At 45.7% G+C, this 17,724-nt stretch overlaps 1 protein-coding gene across 1 annotated transcript in view; it reads left to right on the top strand.

Annotated features, from left to right (window-relative positions):
• MYBBP1A (MYB binding protein 1a) overlaps window positions 1–17,724 on the top strand; it is a 53,583-nt gene that overhangs the window by 33,268 nt on the left and 2,591 nt on the right. The window contains exons 24-25 of the mRNA XM_018919184.3: window positions 5,961–6,074; window positions 17,551–17,652. Coding sequence (XP_018774729.2) covers window positions 5,961–6,074; window positions 17,551–17,652 — 216 coding nt within the window. The remainder of the gene's footprint in view (window positions 1–5,960; window positions 6,075–17,550; window positions 17,653–17,724) is intronic.

The following is a 17,724-nucleotide window of genomic DNA, read 5'->3' as shown; positions in this document are numbered from 1 at the left end:
TATATATATATATATATATATAAAATATTTAACATAAAGGGAATGAGATGCTCTTGCCACACTGGTGACAAGTTTCATGTGGCTGAACTTTGTTCATGCTGCAAAAACAACAGGCAAAAAGATGAGGAAAATCCATCTTCATGTCTTTGGTTAGCATTTAAACTCCCCACTCCTTACAAAGTGTAAGGAGATGTGATAAGCTCTAATACTGTTCTGGGTCAGGTTTAATGAGAGTTTCTGTGCTTGAGGCAAGCCAGGTGAACTTGCACCCTCTTTCCTGAAAGCTGGAATTGGCTGTCAGGGAATTTGGAAGGGTTACTCAGCTATAGCCTGCAAACTGCTTTGGGATCACCTAGCAGAGCAGCTGTGGGAAAACTCAGAGCTGGGGTTTGGGGTGTCACAGTGCAGGCACATCCTAAGGCTCCTGCTCCTCTGGTGGTGGCAGTGCTGGCTGCTGATTTCTGGGTCTTTTCTCTCAGGAGTGTGCCTGGGGGCAGGTTTTTTTCACTTGTTTGCAAAGCCACCTTCAGCCAGTATCCCAAACCACCTGGGTCTGAAAAGTGTGTGTTTTTGCATCAGAAACAAATGTCCTTATATTAACAGAGAGCTTTTCTTTGGAAAAACAACTCTGAATTTAGGTCATGCCTTCATTTCTTCAGGACTACAAACAGAATCTCTACAGTATTGCAAAGGCTTATTTGTTTTGTTCTTTCTCACAACTGCAGTGATTGAAAACATCTTGATCTGTTCCCTTCCATCCGGCTCACCTGGCTGGTGACTGGAGAGAGCAGCTTGTGACCTACTTGTGCTAGGTACCTGCTTTCCATGGGAGAACAGGGGCTTTGGTAGGGCTTTAATCCATATTTGCCATATTTCATGGTTTGGCCAGATGTGTTGTTATGCATATATATTGTTCTGCATGTATATATTGATATGCACAGATATCCCTGTGCAGGATAAAGTTGGGTTGTATGCAATCTGCACTCACACTCCTTTTTAGTATCTGGCTGAGGTGGGTGAGCACACCTGGGAATTACCAGCACATCTTGGTTACTGCAGAGAGCACATTGCCTGTTTCAGAAAGAAATCACAGCCTCTGCACAGAGTGGTATTTTATGTAATTGTTGTAGATAAGAGGGAAATGAACAAAGGCACAGAAAACCTTAGGGTCAGCAGTGCCCTTAGTTATTGTTTGTTCTGTGCTCCCACATGGACTGATAATGAGCATTTCTGCCTTATTTAGTTATATGATAATATGTGGGAGTCTGTAAGTGCCTGCTTCAATAGACTTCCCTTGCATTTATTTTATTTTTTTTTACTATTTTATGGTCTTTTTAAAAACTGACATTAAGGAGGAAATGTTTTGATTAGGCAGCTGGGTGGCTTCTAGTGCACAGGACGCACTGCAGCATACAGTCCCTTTAGAAAAAGCTCTAATCTGGCTGTCATCTGCTTGTAATTATTCTCACACATCTCATTTCAGAGACTGTGCATATGGGGGGGTGACAGTCCTCTTTCCTGAGCTGGACTGGAGTTTGGGAGCTGGGACTCCTGAGTCTTCTATTTTTGTCCATTTGTGAAGTGTTGATCATGCTTGGCTCTCTCTATAGAACACTCTGTCAGGAGCACAGCAGGCTTGATTTGGCACTGACAAAATGCAGAGAATCTTCTCTGACATTCCTGGGGACAGTATTGTTCTGCCAGCCTCCAAAATTGCCAAATGCTTGTAAGGCATTCTAAAATACCAGTGTTGCTGGGGAGGGCAGGAAGGACAGAGACAACTGGGTTGTCAAGGGGTTGAGCTCCAGCTCTGGATGTTGTGGAAGTACTCTCCAAACTTCAGATTGCTGCTGGTCTGTGATTTGCTGGTAAAACATGCAGCTGGTCATGTGTCAAAGACACATCATGAATATATTAAGGGTAAATGATGAGCTGTGAGAAATTGCAAGGGTTGAAAGTATTGATGCAAAAGATTTGAGCTAGCTGGGGTGGCTTGGCTCCTCCTAAGGTTCTCTGTGTGTGGTTTTGTATTTCAAAAGTCTCAGTGAAACCTCTGCATCACAGAACTGAACATAGGTAAATTTTGTGATTGTTCCCCATTTCTGGAAAGATCCTTCTGTATTCTGGTATTGCTGCCACTGTTTGGTGGTGCTCCAGTGATGTGTTCCCAGAACTGGCTGGGGATGGGAAGATCCTCATTCCAGGAGATGGCTTCAAAAACCCCTTGAGCAATCTCATTTTCTCTTTTAGGCTATTTTCATGAAAAACATTGAGTGTTTGCTTTACCAAAAGGTGGGATGTGTTGAGATGGGCAAGAAAGTGGCTTGTGGTATGTCTGAGTAGCCCTCTAAAGCAGGTGTGGGGTGATGAATGTTCACTGCCCTGTGCATGGATGTCATACCTCTACATGTTGGCTTTCAGCTGCATTGTGTCCATGTATTTGAGAAGATAAAATAAGGAAAATGATGTGCAGCAGCAGAGCTGTTTCTCTGCCACCTCAAGGAGATGGCTACTGAAGATCTGATTGACTTTGGGTCTCTCCTTACTTTTGAAAATCACTCATACTCTTAGCTCTCCTTATATTAGGTGATAGCAAAGCTTTTTTTGCCTGGTGAAGCTCCTGAAGGTCATGAAAGTGATTGTTCTTTGAGTGTTCAAAATCCTTTTTGCAAATGCTGCCAGGGACTATTCTAAAGGGAGCTGTTCCATGCCCTTCCAGCCAGTGGGTTGGTGTTTCTCAGCTCTGACAGATGAATTGTGGCTGAAAAGCCATTGCTGAGCCCTGCTGCTTTCCAAGGGGCTGTGGCAGCTTTGTGCTCCTGGTTACTGGATTGTTTTCTCTGGGTACATTTCCCTGATCAGCAATCTTCTGATGACATTCAGGATCCTCCTTCATGTGCTTATGGATGCTCTGACTGATGTGTGATGGTTGCACCAACTTCTAAAGAAAACTTGGTGCCCCTCCTGGTTTGGTTTGAATTTGCTGAGGTGGGAAGGCACCAGCAGGAGCATTGAGAAATTGTTTTTCTTATTGGGTTTATCCTTGGAGCAGGACTGAAGAACTTGATTTTAGTTTTGGTTCTGCCCCTGATATTTTTGGCTGAGTCCACTGCTGTCAGTCCCCCTGCCTGTGGTTTAACTTTTGCTGTTGAACTGTTCAGTTTGCTGTGAGAGAATAGGCTGTATGTTAATGACAGCTCTAGGAACAGAGAAGTCATTGACTCTGGGATGAATATGATACCTTAAACTACAGCATAGCATGGTGCTGATGACCCTGTAGTTATTAGTGTCATACTTACTCTCTGATTGAGATGTTCTTAAACCAAATTTTATTTCAACAAGTAAATATTTTATTTTTGGTGTTTCAAATAAGAAAAGTTGTTTGTGCTTAGTACTAAATTATCATTGGTTTAAAAAACAATCAGGAAAAAGAATAATGTTGAGTAGAGCAGTAGCAGTGTTTCAATTATGTGAAACTCAAACCATATTTTCACTTTACTGGAATCCACTACACAGGCTGGAGGTGTGAAAGCTCTGAGTGTGACAGAATTACTAAAGAGTGCTGGCACCAGCCAGGATCCTCCAGGATCCAGATGTTGGGTGCTCTGATTTCCTTGTTTATGTCACACAGAAGGGAATGCTCAGTGGTTTGGTTGCTTTCCCTCCCCCCTTTCTTTTAAAAGACACTTTTCAGGCTTAGTGCTTCCTGAGGAGTAGGTCCCATCCAGGTTCTCAGTGCCCTGGGTGAGTCTCAGGTCTCCAGAGCTCCCATTCCACTGGACAGCTTGGATTTCCTCCCAGTTCTTTTCCTCATTAGCTTGCAGTGCTGCTGCCCACTGCAGACTGGAGCAGTTCCCCAGCTGCCCCTTGGCACTGGTGCCTCAGGGGTTAACCTGTAGTCCTGAGATATCCCAGGATACCTTCACACAGCCCTGCTCTCTGCTCTACACCCCTTGCAGTATGAATGTGTTTGTAATTGTCAGAGAAGAGCTGGTGCCTGAGGGTTTGTGACCCTGCCTGGGCCTTTCAGAATGAATTACAGTCTTTCATCTACTCCAAGGGTCACATTTTCTTTTTAATTGCACTGAAGTGACTTTCCACTACATTTGGTAGGCACATGCCATAATTTGTTCTGTAAGACACAGCCTCCCCATAATTACAAGGAATATGTAAGCCTGCCTGCCTTGAAGATGGTGTTGGGGTGTTCTCTGTCACTGAATGAGCATAAATCTTCTGACATGGTCTCACTGCTTCCCTGCTGCACTTCACCTGCAGTGAAGAACAGAATTTCTGTGTAATGGAAGCTCTTTCTGTTTGGGTAATTCTCTTCACTGGCCATACTGGTGCAAACTGGAGGTAAGCTTACAAGGGTGTGTGACCTTATCTGTTGTGAAACAGATACAAGTGCTGATGTTCTCCAGGGAGCAACCTGTGTTCCAGTATCCATCTGTCCCAGGAGCCTGGAATGTGTTGTGTGGGGAGCACAGACCTCCTTGAGCTTGTGCCATGTTCTGTTCCACTGCCTGCAGCTCTGGCTGGTCACTGCTCCCAGGGATTCCAGGGATTTCTTCTCTTGGCTCACTTTGAATTATTCAGTAAATAGCTCCCTAGAAATGACCCAATGGAAGTTTTTATCCTCTTGCTCCATGTTTGTCAGGTTGCTTCTCTCTGACCCAAGGTGTCCCTGGAGGCCAGGTTGGGTTTCACCAGGTTGCTTTTATCCTTGAGATCTCAGACTTTTAATCTCAATGATGTCTTCTGTAAGGAGCTTTACAAACTTTGCTCATTTGTTTTCTCTGATATGTGGTTAAAGAACAGCAGCTGTTGCTTTCTTTGGATGAGATTAGCTCTTGTAAATCCTTCTGATTTTTGATATTTGTATCTGCATTCAGTTTTGGTCTGTGTGATGGCAGCTAGAGGCAACATTTTTTTCATTGTATGAGTAGAATTTGCTCACTAACTCTTTGCTGCTACAAAAATTTCCCCCTTAAATCCTCAAAGCTATTTGTACTAATCCTCATTACTGTATTTTGTGCATTTCTCTATTTTGCCTTTGACTAATGCTGCATTTTTCTCTTGTACCTAAGGAAGCCTTAAAATATTCTGGAATAGAAAAGGATATGTAAGAAGATTGCAGATTACTGTTGGCTTTCTAGTGGCCATTCTTTTCATTGCTGTGTTAATGTAGAGGCTTAATGAGCAAGTTTGACTCCAGGGCAAGGCCCAGTGCTGCTCTGAACAGCAGTTCCCATCTAGTGTTCCTTTGAAATGAAGCATTTGCTGTCCTGCCAACTCTTATTTTTTATTATTTGTGCCTATTTCATTGGTCAGGGCACAGTAAAGGGTGCAGGCACTCAAAGGTGCTGCCTGAAAACTTGGGGAGACTGGCAGTGATGCCCTTGGAGCAGCTGTTGAAGCATATTTGGGGTATTTGTGCCTGAATCTAGAACTGTAATGATCCCTCCACTCCCCTTTGACCTTCTCTTCTCTATATGTGCCTTCAACCAAAACCCACCAGCCTGTCTCCTGAGGGGTCACTGTAATGAGCTGGAGAATGTTTCCAACAGAGCCTTTTGCTGAAGGAGGGCAGGTTTAGGTTGGATATTAGCAAGAAATTCTTCCCTGTGTGGGTGCTGAGGCCCTGGCACAGGTTGCCCAGGAAAGCTGTGGCTGCCCCATCCCTGGAAGTGTCCAAGGCAAGGTTGGATGGGGCTTGGAGCAAGCTGGGATCATGGAAGGTGTCCCTGTCCCTGTTCTGGTCCCTGGCAATGGAGCAGAGATGATCTTTAGGGTCCCTTCCAGCCCAAATCAGTGTGTGAGACCCTTGTTAGGTGAGGATATGCAGCTCTGTAGGCTGGCCTCCCCTGGGTGGTGAGTGGAGCTGCTTACTTAGCAGGGTATTTTCATTGCTGACACCTTCCCTGGAGAGTTTCATGTTCTTCTCTCCCTTTCTCTTTCAGGCCATGGCCTGTTTGCTTCTCCACAGAGTTCTGCTACTTCATGAGCTGAAGCTCTTCATTACAGAGGAGGAGTGGGAGGAATTGATCACCAGGAGCATCAGCCAAGTGACACAGGTAACAACCCCAGCATGCCTGAGTGCAGGTGACACCTGATGGGCGCTGCTGTCATTTGTCTGGTGCTTGGTCTCAGAGCTGCAGTCTGGGACTGGGCTCAGCCCAAGTGCTCTTAGAGACCTTGTGCCTGATGGCAGCACTCTGAGTTATTGCCTACCAGGTTCCAGAATTCCTGCAACACCCCTGGGATGTTCCTGGTGCAGCTCAGTGAGGCTGTGTATACATCCAAGAGACAGAGCTTGGATTTTAGGGAATACACTCTTAAAGATCAATTTAAGGTGTTAAAAGATGGAAAATGAAAAAGAATGGAGTGGTATTGTGAACATTAACTTCATGTACATGTCATGTAAATTCTGTGTTGGAATGAACTTCAGGGCCACAAAAGTAGAGCTGAGGTGCACTGGACTGGTGACTGCTGGTGCCTTGCAGACATTATGGACCAGACTGCCTTGCTAAGATTGCTCATCAGGGAAACCTCAAAATACACTGGCAAATCATTTGTGCAGAAGAAACAGTGACAGAAATTGCAGAGCTCCTGAGTCAGTGGCCAGTGCAAATCGTACCTGAGGGCAGTGTTTGGGTGTAGCTGTCATGTGGGAGATGATCTGTGGGACAGGAGGTGGAAGAAGCAAATGCCATTCACTTTCATTCTTGTGGAGTGACGTGGGGAGAACCAAGCAGCCAAATTAATGTTGTGATGTGGTGACTGAACTTGATGACATGGAAGATTCCAGTCCTGGAGTTTCTGTGTAACTGTAATAATGACCTCTTTCTAAGGGTACCTTTCATTACTTACTTATTCAGATGCTGGCTACATGGTAATTTAGGCTGTTCTGTAATTTGCTGTATTGAAACAGAACAATTAGGTCTGTTTGTTTCTGTCAAGGAGGGACAAAATCTAAGCAAGTTTAAAACAGGGAATTTAAAGATGTTGTTTGTAATCTGGATCCTCAGTTCCATTACACACTTTTTATGTAAAGATTACATCAGGAATCCAATGGGTGGAGTTAGGTATGATTTTTTCTCAGCTACATAAAACTTGCCACTCCTCCCAACCTGGTCATTCCCATGTTTCTCTCTAGCAGCTGAATGCATGCAGAACTCAGTGATTCACTGGGAAACCACAAACATTACAATGCCTTTATGTTGTTCTCGTCAGGGAGAGTTCAGCAACTTGCAACCATCCAAGATTATGATGAGCTTTGCTATTAAAGTTTCCTCAGTGCCTCTCATTTCTGTGGTCATGTGTGTTTAAAGAAAAATTCCTGAGAAATACTGTCAGTTTGTTTGGGTTGTCCAAGGTTTACCCTGTGGGCAGGAGGCCTCCCATACTGTAAAGTGGCAGTGGCATATAGCTGCTGGTTCTCTTTTTGGCCTGAAAAAGTCCTGAGATAACATTTTTACAGACTGCCGGTGGTGTTCATACATGTGGGGGTTTTGTCTCCCTTCCTCCTGTTTCTCCCATGTTCTTGGCCCAGCTGGTGTGGCTCTGTGGGGCTGGGCCAGCTGCACAGTCAATATTGCAGTAGTGAGAAGGGTCAAGGACTTCATATTCCACATAAAAATAGTTTTGATCCATAACCAAAGGCTGGCACTTGTGCTGAAAGACTTTCTAAAGCTGCAGAAGAAATGCTGTGTCTTTTTGGTGCTGCAGAAATGCTCCCTTCTCTGCTGAAGAGCTGTAAAAACATGTAGTGGCTCTGGTGTGGTAAAACAATACTCACAGTGTCACTGATCTCTTTTGAAAAAATCTCTTGTAATAGAAGTCAGAGGCTGGGAACTGAATAAATTTAGAATCTGTAGAAAGTATGTATTTGTCAAAGAGTCTGTTCCAGCACTGAAGTAACTTGCTGAAGGGTTTATGAGCCCTCTGTGCTTGGCTCACAGAGGAGCTGCAGGTGGGGTAGGAGTTCCAGGTCCAGTGTTGAAGTTATGGGTGAGTTTGTTTGGGAAGAGCTTGGACTGAACAAGAGCCCTTCCTGTCCCTGCTGTCCTCACACTCCTGCTGAGCTGGAGGACTGGGAGGATGTTTGCAGAGCTCTGAGCTCTCCTGCAGCTCAGGCTCATCCCTCTTCTTCTGAGACTTCTTTCCATGGGCCATTCTAGGTCAGCTGTGGTTTTAGAGGTGAGTTTGTGAGTGAGTAGGTGCTGGCAGAGTTGGGTGCTTACCTGTGAGAACCTGGACTGGAAGCTGTGGGATGCTGTGGAAAATGATATTTATTGCCCTGCCTCTGGTTGAAATGTCTGTATTTGTCATTGGCCATTCCTGCCACTGTCCCTCACAAACAGCTGTTTTAAGAGGAAAAAATTGTAATTGTGAATTTTGTACCTTTCTTAGACCCAGGGGGAGGTTTGCAGCTCTTTACCTGATGTGCTCTTGTAATTCAGGTGGTGCTGCTGCTCACAAGGACACTGTCACCTGAAGTGACACACTCTGTGTCACACAGTGTGCCACACTCTGTGTCCTGGCTCACTCTGGCAGCTAGGAGGCTGTAGCTGCCTGGGTGCAGGACTGCCCTGGCAGGCTTCAGGCTGTCACAGAGGACAGGATATTATCTCCTGGTGTCTGCCTGCTTCTCCTGTCTTGCCTCAGGGATTGCACTGCATACCTGCTGAGATCCCTCAGTGAGGAGCATCCTCACCAGGGAAATCTGGGCTGGCTTAGGCAGGGATGTGAGCTGGAACTGGGGAAGAGGCAGTGGGAGACAAGTGCAGTCTTGGATAACACTGAATTATGCAGGCAGAGCTAAGAGGCAGATGAGGAAGAATCAACAGCCAGGAACATTAAGTGAAGAGACAGGTTCCTGAAATAGCAGCTCTAGCTGCTGCAAGGCAGTGGCTCTTGTGCTTACATAAGCTAACTTGACCTTATTTGTTCCCAAATTGTTTAAGCATGCTTATAAAACATTCATCACAGCCATGAGGGAACCATGTTTGCCTCTCCTTAGTCAGTGAGGCAGCTCTGGATGTCCCACCAGGTACTTTGGAGTTGAATTCTTTGTGTGAGAGCCCTTCTTGCTGTTGGTGCTCTTGGCTGGTGCTGCTGGGTCACCTGGGCAGAAAGTGTTGTCCACAGCCCTGCACTGCCAAGGTGAGAAAGCAGAAAAACACCTCTGGCACACTTTTATCCTGTATAGTTACTTTACACAGAGCAGAATCTTGCTGCAGTTGTTCAGGTCTGTTCTAACTAAGGATCTGGATGGCTCAGTTGTGTTCATGGCATAAAGAAATAGAGTTCATGTTGTAAGTGACAGAGCTCACCTGGGATGCTGGAACGTTTGACAGAAGCATCTTCCTCTTGGAGAGCTTTGTTCTTTATCAGTTGGTCTCAGAGTGCTTTACAAAGGAAGTTCAAAGCAGTGAGTTGTTGATGTCATGGAGAAAGTATTTTGCAGAAACCCCAAGACATAATGGATTTGGTTTGGTGGAGCTGCTCATCCTGTTTTACAGGTGACACTCCTTGGCTGGGAGCTGAGCCAAGAATCAAACTTGGCTCTCCTGAGACATCTCAGAGACCCTTTTTGTGCATGGACAATCTGACCATCAGAACATCCCTGTGTGTTGGGCAGTCATCTCTGTCCCAGCTCACCTGTGCTGGCTGAGGCTGCCCTCAGTAACAGTGAAACAGTTGTGGAGCCTGAGATCCAGTTCCCCATTCCTACAGAAAGCTCTCACCCAGTTTTGGTGAGGTTTGCTGCTAGGGCCCACACACTCTTTTTACTCTATCCAGCATCTCTCCATTTGATCTCTCAGCTCTCCCAGTTGTCACTGGAGGCACATTCTGGTGTTTGTTTCCCTTGTTAGATATATTTATGTTTTCTTTTTATTTGTTACAAAATTGCTGTCTTGGCTTTGGAGTGACCTGTACCAATTTTTCAGTAACTCACTAACAGATTCAGGGCAGGAAGTTCCAGCTCCTGAATACATAATTTCATTACCTTTTTTTGTCATCCCTTTCCTAGGGACCAGCTTGCCCTCCTGAACTGAGGTGTTCTGTGGAGCTCCCAACTTATGCTGAAAACTCCCAGTTATGATGTGAAAGTCAAAGGGAGTGGGAATAGTCCAGAAAATACATCTTTTGATGGCTGTGAGCTTCAAAACAGAACAGCCCTCAGAAAGCTGTTCTTAAAACTGCTTTCTCTGGCTTGAACAGAGTGATTTCCTGAGGGTTTCCTTTGTCTTTCTTCTGCAATAAGTGCATCATAAGAAGAGACAAACTTTACTGCTGCTTTCCCCTTTGCTTGTTTTGTCGGTGCCATAAGGACTGGGCAGAGCAGACAGGGTTCCACTTGGCTGTGGAACCCAGGTGGGATTGAGGCTCCTGCACTGACAGAATCCAATACCTGAATCCAATCTTGCCTTCAGGGCAAGACCAAAGCCCTCCCAGTCACCAGTTTTGGACAATTCAGATAATTCACAAAATCCCATGAGATGCATTTGATGCCTCCATACACTCAGGTGGTGGCTTAGGCTTGGACTGGGCAGGCATGGATGAGGACAGGTAGGGAATGACATGGCCTGGGAAGGGATGGCATTGATAACCCCAGAGCTCTTTTCCATAGCATGTGGAAATTCCTGTGTGCTCCCTGAAGACCACTGTTGTACAGCATTCCAGGGTTTTGTTAATTTGGTGGTGTTCAGCAAGGGATTTAAAATAATGTCTGGGGCTACTGAGAAAGTGTATCCCTCTCTCCCCCACACTATCTGCCCTTCCAGTGTAGACATGCCCTTAATTTCTGAAGGGCATCACATTTGATTATCAGTGTCTTAATTTGTAGTGAGATAAATTATTAAAATGGCTTCATCAAATCTCTAAAAAAGCCATCCTTCATTTTTTTTCCTTGAAGATTGCCTGAACCTTTATCTGTTCATCTTTATAAATTCTTAATTCATTGCCCTTTCTCAGCCTCTTAGCTTGTAAAATGAGGCCAGTACTGATTTAACTGATAGCTTTTAGAATACTGGATGTCTCTGTGGAGATTTCCTTTTCCTCTGTTCCCTCAGCTGTCCTGTGTGGTTTTTCTCTGCTGCATTTTCATATGGCCTTTGGAAAAAAAAAAATCAAGATCATTAAACTTGGGAAAGTGTTGACATCTTCTGTGAGGATGGCTTCTGGATTTTTTGTCTCTTCCCTCTAAAAACTGCCAAAATAAACATCACCAAAAATGTCTTTATTTACACCCTTCAGCATGTGGGTCTGCTTAGTCCCCTGCCTTCTCTTCAAGCAGAGACTTGGTGGTTTCCCCCCTTTGGGAGCATTTCTTCATGACTTGTTTGTGTTAGACATGCAAGGAACTAAGTTTTGAACATTTATACTTTCAGTCTTCAGAAACTTAGTGAGAGAAAATGGATGGAGGAGGGACTGTCAGTGCTTCTCTTCTGCCTTTGTGTTCCTGTTACCTGGTGTCCATGGGCTTGGACATGGATGTGGCTCTGGACAGATAAAAACTGGAGTGAAGAGACAAGCCTGCTCTTCCCTCCTCTCTTCTTTGTCTTCATGGTTTAGCCCTGAGTTCTGGTTTGGGATCTGTTGCACAGTGAATATTACCATGGAAGGAATTGTTTGGGGCTGGCTTGTCTGGGATTGGGAAGCTCAGAGTTGATTCCTGGCTCTGTCATGGTTTGTGTGGCAGCACCTCTGTGAATGGGGGATGATGCTGGCTTGCCTCTTTCAGGAGAAGCACAAGCAGAGTGACAGGAGAGGGGATAGTGAGCATCCAGCATTCTGTTTGGGACAGTGACAGGAGCTGGGAGCACACAGAGCACTGCAGGCTTGCAGCTGGTGCTCAGTGTGTGCTCAGCCTCTCAGTGACACAGGAGGGCCCTGCCCTTCCTGAACCTCTCCTGTCTGGTGACGTGGGAAATGCTGGGCCTTGGTCAGGGACCGGACACAGCCTGTAGGACCCCAGGTGAGCTTGCTGGGCCCCTCTGGGTGTGATTCCAGCCCAGAGACCTGAGCCACACCACAGCAAAATCCCAGGCTGTGCCAGTGCTCTGATCCTGGTGCAGCACGGAGCTGGGGCACAGCTGGGAGCTCAGACCTCTGGCACTGTGGGGTGGATCCTTGCTGAGCTCTGCTGCTGGAGAAGAGGCTTTCCCTGAGGAGCCCCAGGCTGTCCAGTGGTGTGAGGTGCTGCAGGGCTGTGTCTGCAGGAGGACTTGTGTCCAGCCATGACTGCACACTCTGATCCATCAGCTCCTGGCATGCTGTGGGGGAGAAGGGCATGGGGGGAGGTAGCACAGCAGGAATGCAGGCTGGCTGGGCTTCTGCAGCTCCCAGTGATGGACCTGTCAGGCTGATCCCATGGAGGGAAGAGCTGCTTCTTTCAGCAATGGACTAGGCTGAAGGACATACTGGGAATGCATAAATATTGTAGTTGCTGGGAATGTTCCAACAAAGGCAGGAATGATGCATCTGACTCCACGTTCTCAGAAGGCTAATTTATTACTTTATTATACTATCATATATTAAAGAATACTATACTAACTATACTAAAGAATACAGAAAAGATTCTTCAGTATTCTTACTCAGTGCTAAAAAGATAATAATGCAAACTCCTGACTCTCTCCAGAGCCCTGACACAGCCTGGCCCTGACTGGCCAAAGAGTGAAAACAACTCCCAGCAGAATGCAATGGAACAATCACCTGTGGGTGAACAATCTCCAAACACATTCCACATGAGCACAGCATAGGAGAAGCAAATGAGATCAGAATTGTTTTCCTTTTCTCTGAGGCCTCTCAGCTTCCCAGGGGAAACATCCTGGGCGAAGGAATTTTTTCAGAGAATGCCACACATAAATATGAAATGCTGTTCAAACTCCCAGCTGGGAACTGAGCTTGTCTCTGGTGGCAGAGCACTCTGTGGCCCTTGGAGTTCTGCTGTGTTTTGTGAGTCTGGGCTGAGCATGGTCCCTGTGGAAGGGGCAGAGGTGCAGGCAGGTGTGGATGTGGAGACTTGCAGAACATTGCATGGCTCCCTGTAACAGCAAATTGGCATCTCCCCTGCAGGGAAGCTGGGCCCTGGCTGCAATGCTGACTTTGGCTCCAAGTGTTCTTACAGCCCTTGTGCTGTATGAATTTTTCACTGAAAGAATAATAAAGTACTGGAATGCTCTTCCCAGGGAGTTGGTGGAATCACCATCTCTGGATGTGTTTTAAAAAAGCCTGGATAGACCCTTGGTGCTGTGGTCTGGTTGAGATGTTAGGGCATGGGTTGGACTGGATGATCTTAGAGGTCTCTTCCAGCCTCATCATTCTGGGATTCTGTGCTGTGTGATGGGTTTCAGTGGAGTTTTGGACTTTGAGCTGTGTGGTTATGACTTCCTGCCAGCTCTCTGTCCTCCCTGTGTGACTGAATTACTGCAGATATTCACCTCCTGTGCTCTGTCTACTTGTTTCACACTTTGTGAAGATGGGGGAATGCTGTGAAGTGCAGTGTGACATGGAATGAAGGCTGGACCCTGCAGTAGTTGGTATCCATGTGTGATACAGGAATGAGTGATTTAATAAACCCCACTGATTGTTAAGATGCTGGCAGTGTGCAGTGCTTCTTGTAGAAATTGAGAAGCAGAGAGCTTTGGATCCAGGAGTGCCCTCCTCCAGAAACAGCCAGAGGCTTTTGGAAGCAGCATCTCTGACATAACAAGACAGAGCCATCTCTGCCAGCTGCATCCACACAGGGTGAGGCAGGAGCTCTGTTGCTGTGCTGCCTTGAGGTGAGATGGGAGTTCCAGCTGTGAAAATTGCCTCCATAGTTTTTCCTTTTGGAAAATGACCTGCCCAGATCTGCTGACAGCTCAGATGTGCAGACATGATTAACCATCAGAGGCATTGCTGAGCTGGGCCTGGAACTGAGGTATCCTGTGAAATGGGACTGGCTGCTCCTGAAAAAGCAGAAAAATGGGAGAAAAGCAACATAAATGAGCAAGTGATGCCAGTGTAGCTGTTGGGTATAAATCATGAGGTCTCTCTGCTTTTAGTCTTGTGTAATTGGGTTGTGTGACCCTTGGGTTGGTGGTGCTTTCAGAGGCCAGGGAGTTGGAACAGCACATGGCAGAGAATCACAGAACAGTGGTTAGACAAGTTCTTCTGGGTTTTCCTTCAGCTCTCCAGCACTGACCTGCAGCATAGCTGGAAGCAAAGCCCTGCTTTGTGCCTCAGTCTTGCTATGTAAAACACATCTTTACCAGCCTTGTGCAAGTGTTTGTGATCTGATCAGTGTTCAAGGCTCTCCCAGGGGCCATCCAGAGGACTGAAATGCAACTTCTCTTTTAAAGGCATGTTTGCCATCTGTTACATAATAGTTTTTGCTTTGATTTTATGGTTGGGTGGTGTACATTCCCCAAATAAAATCAGGCTAGGCCTGTAACATGATTGACCTCTGCAACTGGGGTGGCAGAGCTGATTTCATCTTCAGGGACCTGAGTGAGGGAGCAGAACACTGCATGCAGACAATGGTTGGTGTCCTATGTAGGAAGTTTTATAATTACTTGAGATTAAATTATAGAAAGCTGCTGTTGACTTCTGGACCCAGTTCCCATTGAAGGGGCTTTGGATTTTATTCCCTGGGATCCATTTCCTCAGGGTTGCCAGCACTCCCACCCAAAGTCAGCTTCCTTTACATAACCAGAGTGAGCATGTTTGTGTTGGTGTCCCATGCTAACACAAATAACACAAATCCCATGGAGGAAAACAATGCAGATAGCACAAATCCCATGGAAGCAAATGCTCCATTCTGTGCACTCCTGCTGCTGGAGGAGGAGAGTGAAGCAATGCCTCATCAGGGATAGCATCTCATGGAATGCTAATGGGAACTGCCCTGAGTGCTGAGATCCAGATAATGAGACTCTGGGCTGGGCAGGAATTGGGCTCAGGTCTTTAGGGAGGCTTGGCTGTCTCTGCCTACCACATACAGAGCTGGTGGTGGTTTTGTGCTTTAGTAGCAAATTTGGTTTCCACCCTTTGTAGCAGAAGGGACGGGGAGGAGGCAAATGTTGAGAAACATAAAACTTAATCTGAATCCAGTTTCCTTAAAGCCAATCCTTCTAGGGCTAGACAAAATTGTACAGTCTGTAGGGATGAATTACCTGCTGCCTCTTTGGCTTCTCCACTCACCCTCCTTGTTCCTTCCTGGTTTTGGAGAGCTGTTTTAAATTGTTCCATTTCAGCAGGGAGCTCTTTGTTTGCAGAGCATCTAAATTGTACCAGTTTGCTTCTGGCTATTGATACTGGTGGAAGTGTGGTTATGTTCCACACTTTTGCATATTCATGCAAAACCCTGCTTTAAATATAGATGTTTGGTCACTAGACTAGTGATGTTTTCCATCTCCAGCTGGGCCAGCCACTCTTTTCTTTTCACAGGTCTGCATGAATTTGGTTGGGTACCCCCCACTGGATGCATGTCCTAGTTTCTCCAGCACCTGAAAACTTGTGTACTGCTGAAAATCAGCCCCTCAGGTGTTGTTTCAGAGCTACAGAACTTTTCTGTTGACTTCAGTTGGATTTATTTCAAACCCTTCAAAGCATCAGGGCAGCAAGAACAGGCAGAGCCAAGCCAGCATGATTTAAATGCTCTTGTCCACATCACTCATGTACAGTGAAGAGAGAATGCAATTTATTTGTAACACCTTTTTAATTCTGAAGTGTTTGTGTATTGAAAGGATGAAATGACAGTTGACTTCACTTTGGCTCCATCTCACAGCACTGCCCTGATTCTTCCTGTCCCAAGGAGCTGACAATCCATGCTGATTTTCTCACACTGTGAACTTGTCCACAACTTAGCAAAATAAGGATCTCAACCTGATAGTCTCTCTGAAAGGTGATCTAACCACAAGGAAGACCATTAGCCTGGCAATATTTTGTTCTTCAAATTACAAAGAAAAAAAATGTTTAAAGAGGATGTTTATGTAAATCAGCCTTTTTTGTTTGTTATTATTTTATTATTAGTGGGAAGCCTAATAAACTGAATGTGCCTGACCCATGGGGTGTTACATCCTACATGTAAAGATTTATTCTTTTTTCCAATCACACCCCCTGTATTTGTCTCTCTTTTTACCTGGGAGACTTCAGAGCTGTGGAATTGTGTGACCTTGTAGGCTAATGACAGCTCTGGAATAGAGTTGCAGTGCATCTGTCTATATCAGGAGGGAGTAATTAGCAAGTTATTGATAGTCAGATGAAGTTGCAGCTTGAATTCCAGCCAGCAGAATGGCTTTCTAATACAGGGCTTGAGTGGACCATCCTGAACAGGACATAACTGTATCTTTATTATTTAAAAATGATACTCCCAGGCTGGGGAGCCTGTACAGATATAATAATTCTACTTGAAGGCTGCTGGTTTTGCAGCCAGGTTACCTTGTCTCCCCACTTTCTATGCTGAAAGTGTTCCCTGCACTCTTGCTGGCCATCATTATTTTTTCTGTTGTGAGTGTCACTCCTGAAAGAATTTGTTTGGGGAATAAATGTCCTGCATCTCTCAGTGTCTGCAAGGATTTTTTATTCTCTTTGCCAACTTGATGCTGATGTAGATCGAGAAAAGGTTGCTGAGTCCTTAACTTGTTTCCCATCTGACTGGAATACAGGATCTGTGGGAGAACCATGACACACCACTGCTGGCTACAGGTTTGGGGCAGGCACTTCTCAGCCTGGGGATCTGAGGATGCTGAGCATAGGATGGGCTTTGCCCCTTGGCTGTGCTGAAATGTCCAAATTCCAAGGAAAGGAGAGCTTGGCCACAAGTGCAGCCTTCTCTGGAGGCACAGGCTGTGATGGGACAGGCCCCTGTGTGCAGCCACTGTCTGCTCAAATCCTGTTTGATATCAGCCTGGGGTTTGCTGTGGTGTGTGCCACACAGGAATGGATGGAGGACCAGCTGCAGGCAGAGGATCAGTGCCCCTGAGCCATTGGGCTGCCTCTTTGACCTGTCTTTGGCATGCTTTTCCCCTAAGCCAGACCTTTCAGTGTCTCAGAAACCCTGCAGCACACACTCAGTTACTTCAGGGAACCTGAGCTTGACAAGCCCTGTTGGAGGCTGGCACTGGGATTTCCTGGGCATAAGTCTTCCTGGGTTTTTGCAGTAGTGCTTTGTGTGTAAATCTCATTCCTGAAGCTGAGAAGCTGTGGTCCATCAGTGTCTATTGTCTGGCAGCTTCTTGGCCTTTCCAGGGTGGGGTCAGGGAGTATTGTACCTCTTCTCCTCCAGCACAGCATCTCCACTTGTGCTTTAGCTTAGAAGCTGTCCACAGCAGCAAGGTCATGCTTCTGTAATATTGTTTCTTAATTAAACTGGGTATCAGCAGCTTTCACCAAGTGCCTTCCTGAGCTTTTCCAGAGTTTGGTGGGGCTTGTGTTCCAGAATTACTTTGCTGACAGGTGAATCCTGTCATTCATTCCTTGTTTTCTGCTTTCTCCTGTGAAGTGTGATTTCTTTCCCCATCTAATGTCTGTTTCTTCTCAATCTTCTAATTTAATTTGCAGTGTTTGAAAACACTTGAAAAACCCATCATGAAGGCTGAGAAGGAGAAAGTTGCCAAGAGTTTGGAGCTGTTGAACTTTCTCCTTAAAACTGTGAAAGGGCAGGTGAGTGTGTGACCCAGTATGTGACAAATGGCTGTTTTCTGAGATCTTCCAAATGTCACACTTGGATTTTGG

The sequence above is a fragment of the Serinus canaria genome, chromosome 19 (genome assembly GCF_022539315.1).
Source record: "Serinus canaria isolate serCan28SL12 chromosome 19, serCan2020, whole genome shotgun sequence".
Classification (NCBI taxonomy): Eukaryota; Metazoa; Chordata; class Aves; order Passeriformes; family Fringillidae; genus Serinus; species Serinus canaria.
Note: the sequence above shows the minus strand (reverse complement) of the source record. Positions and strands in the feature narration are given on the sequence as shown.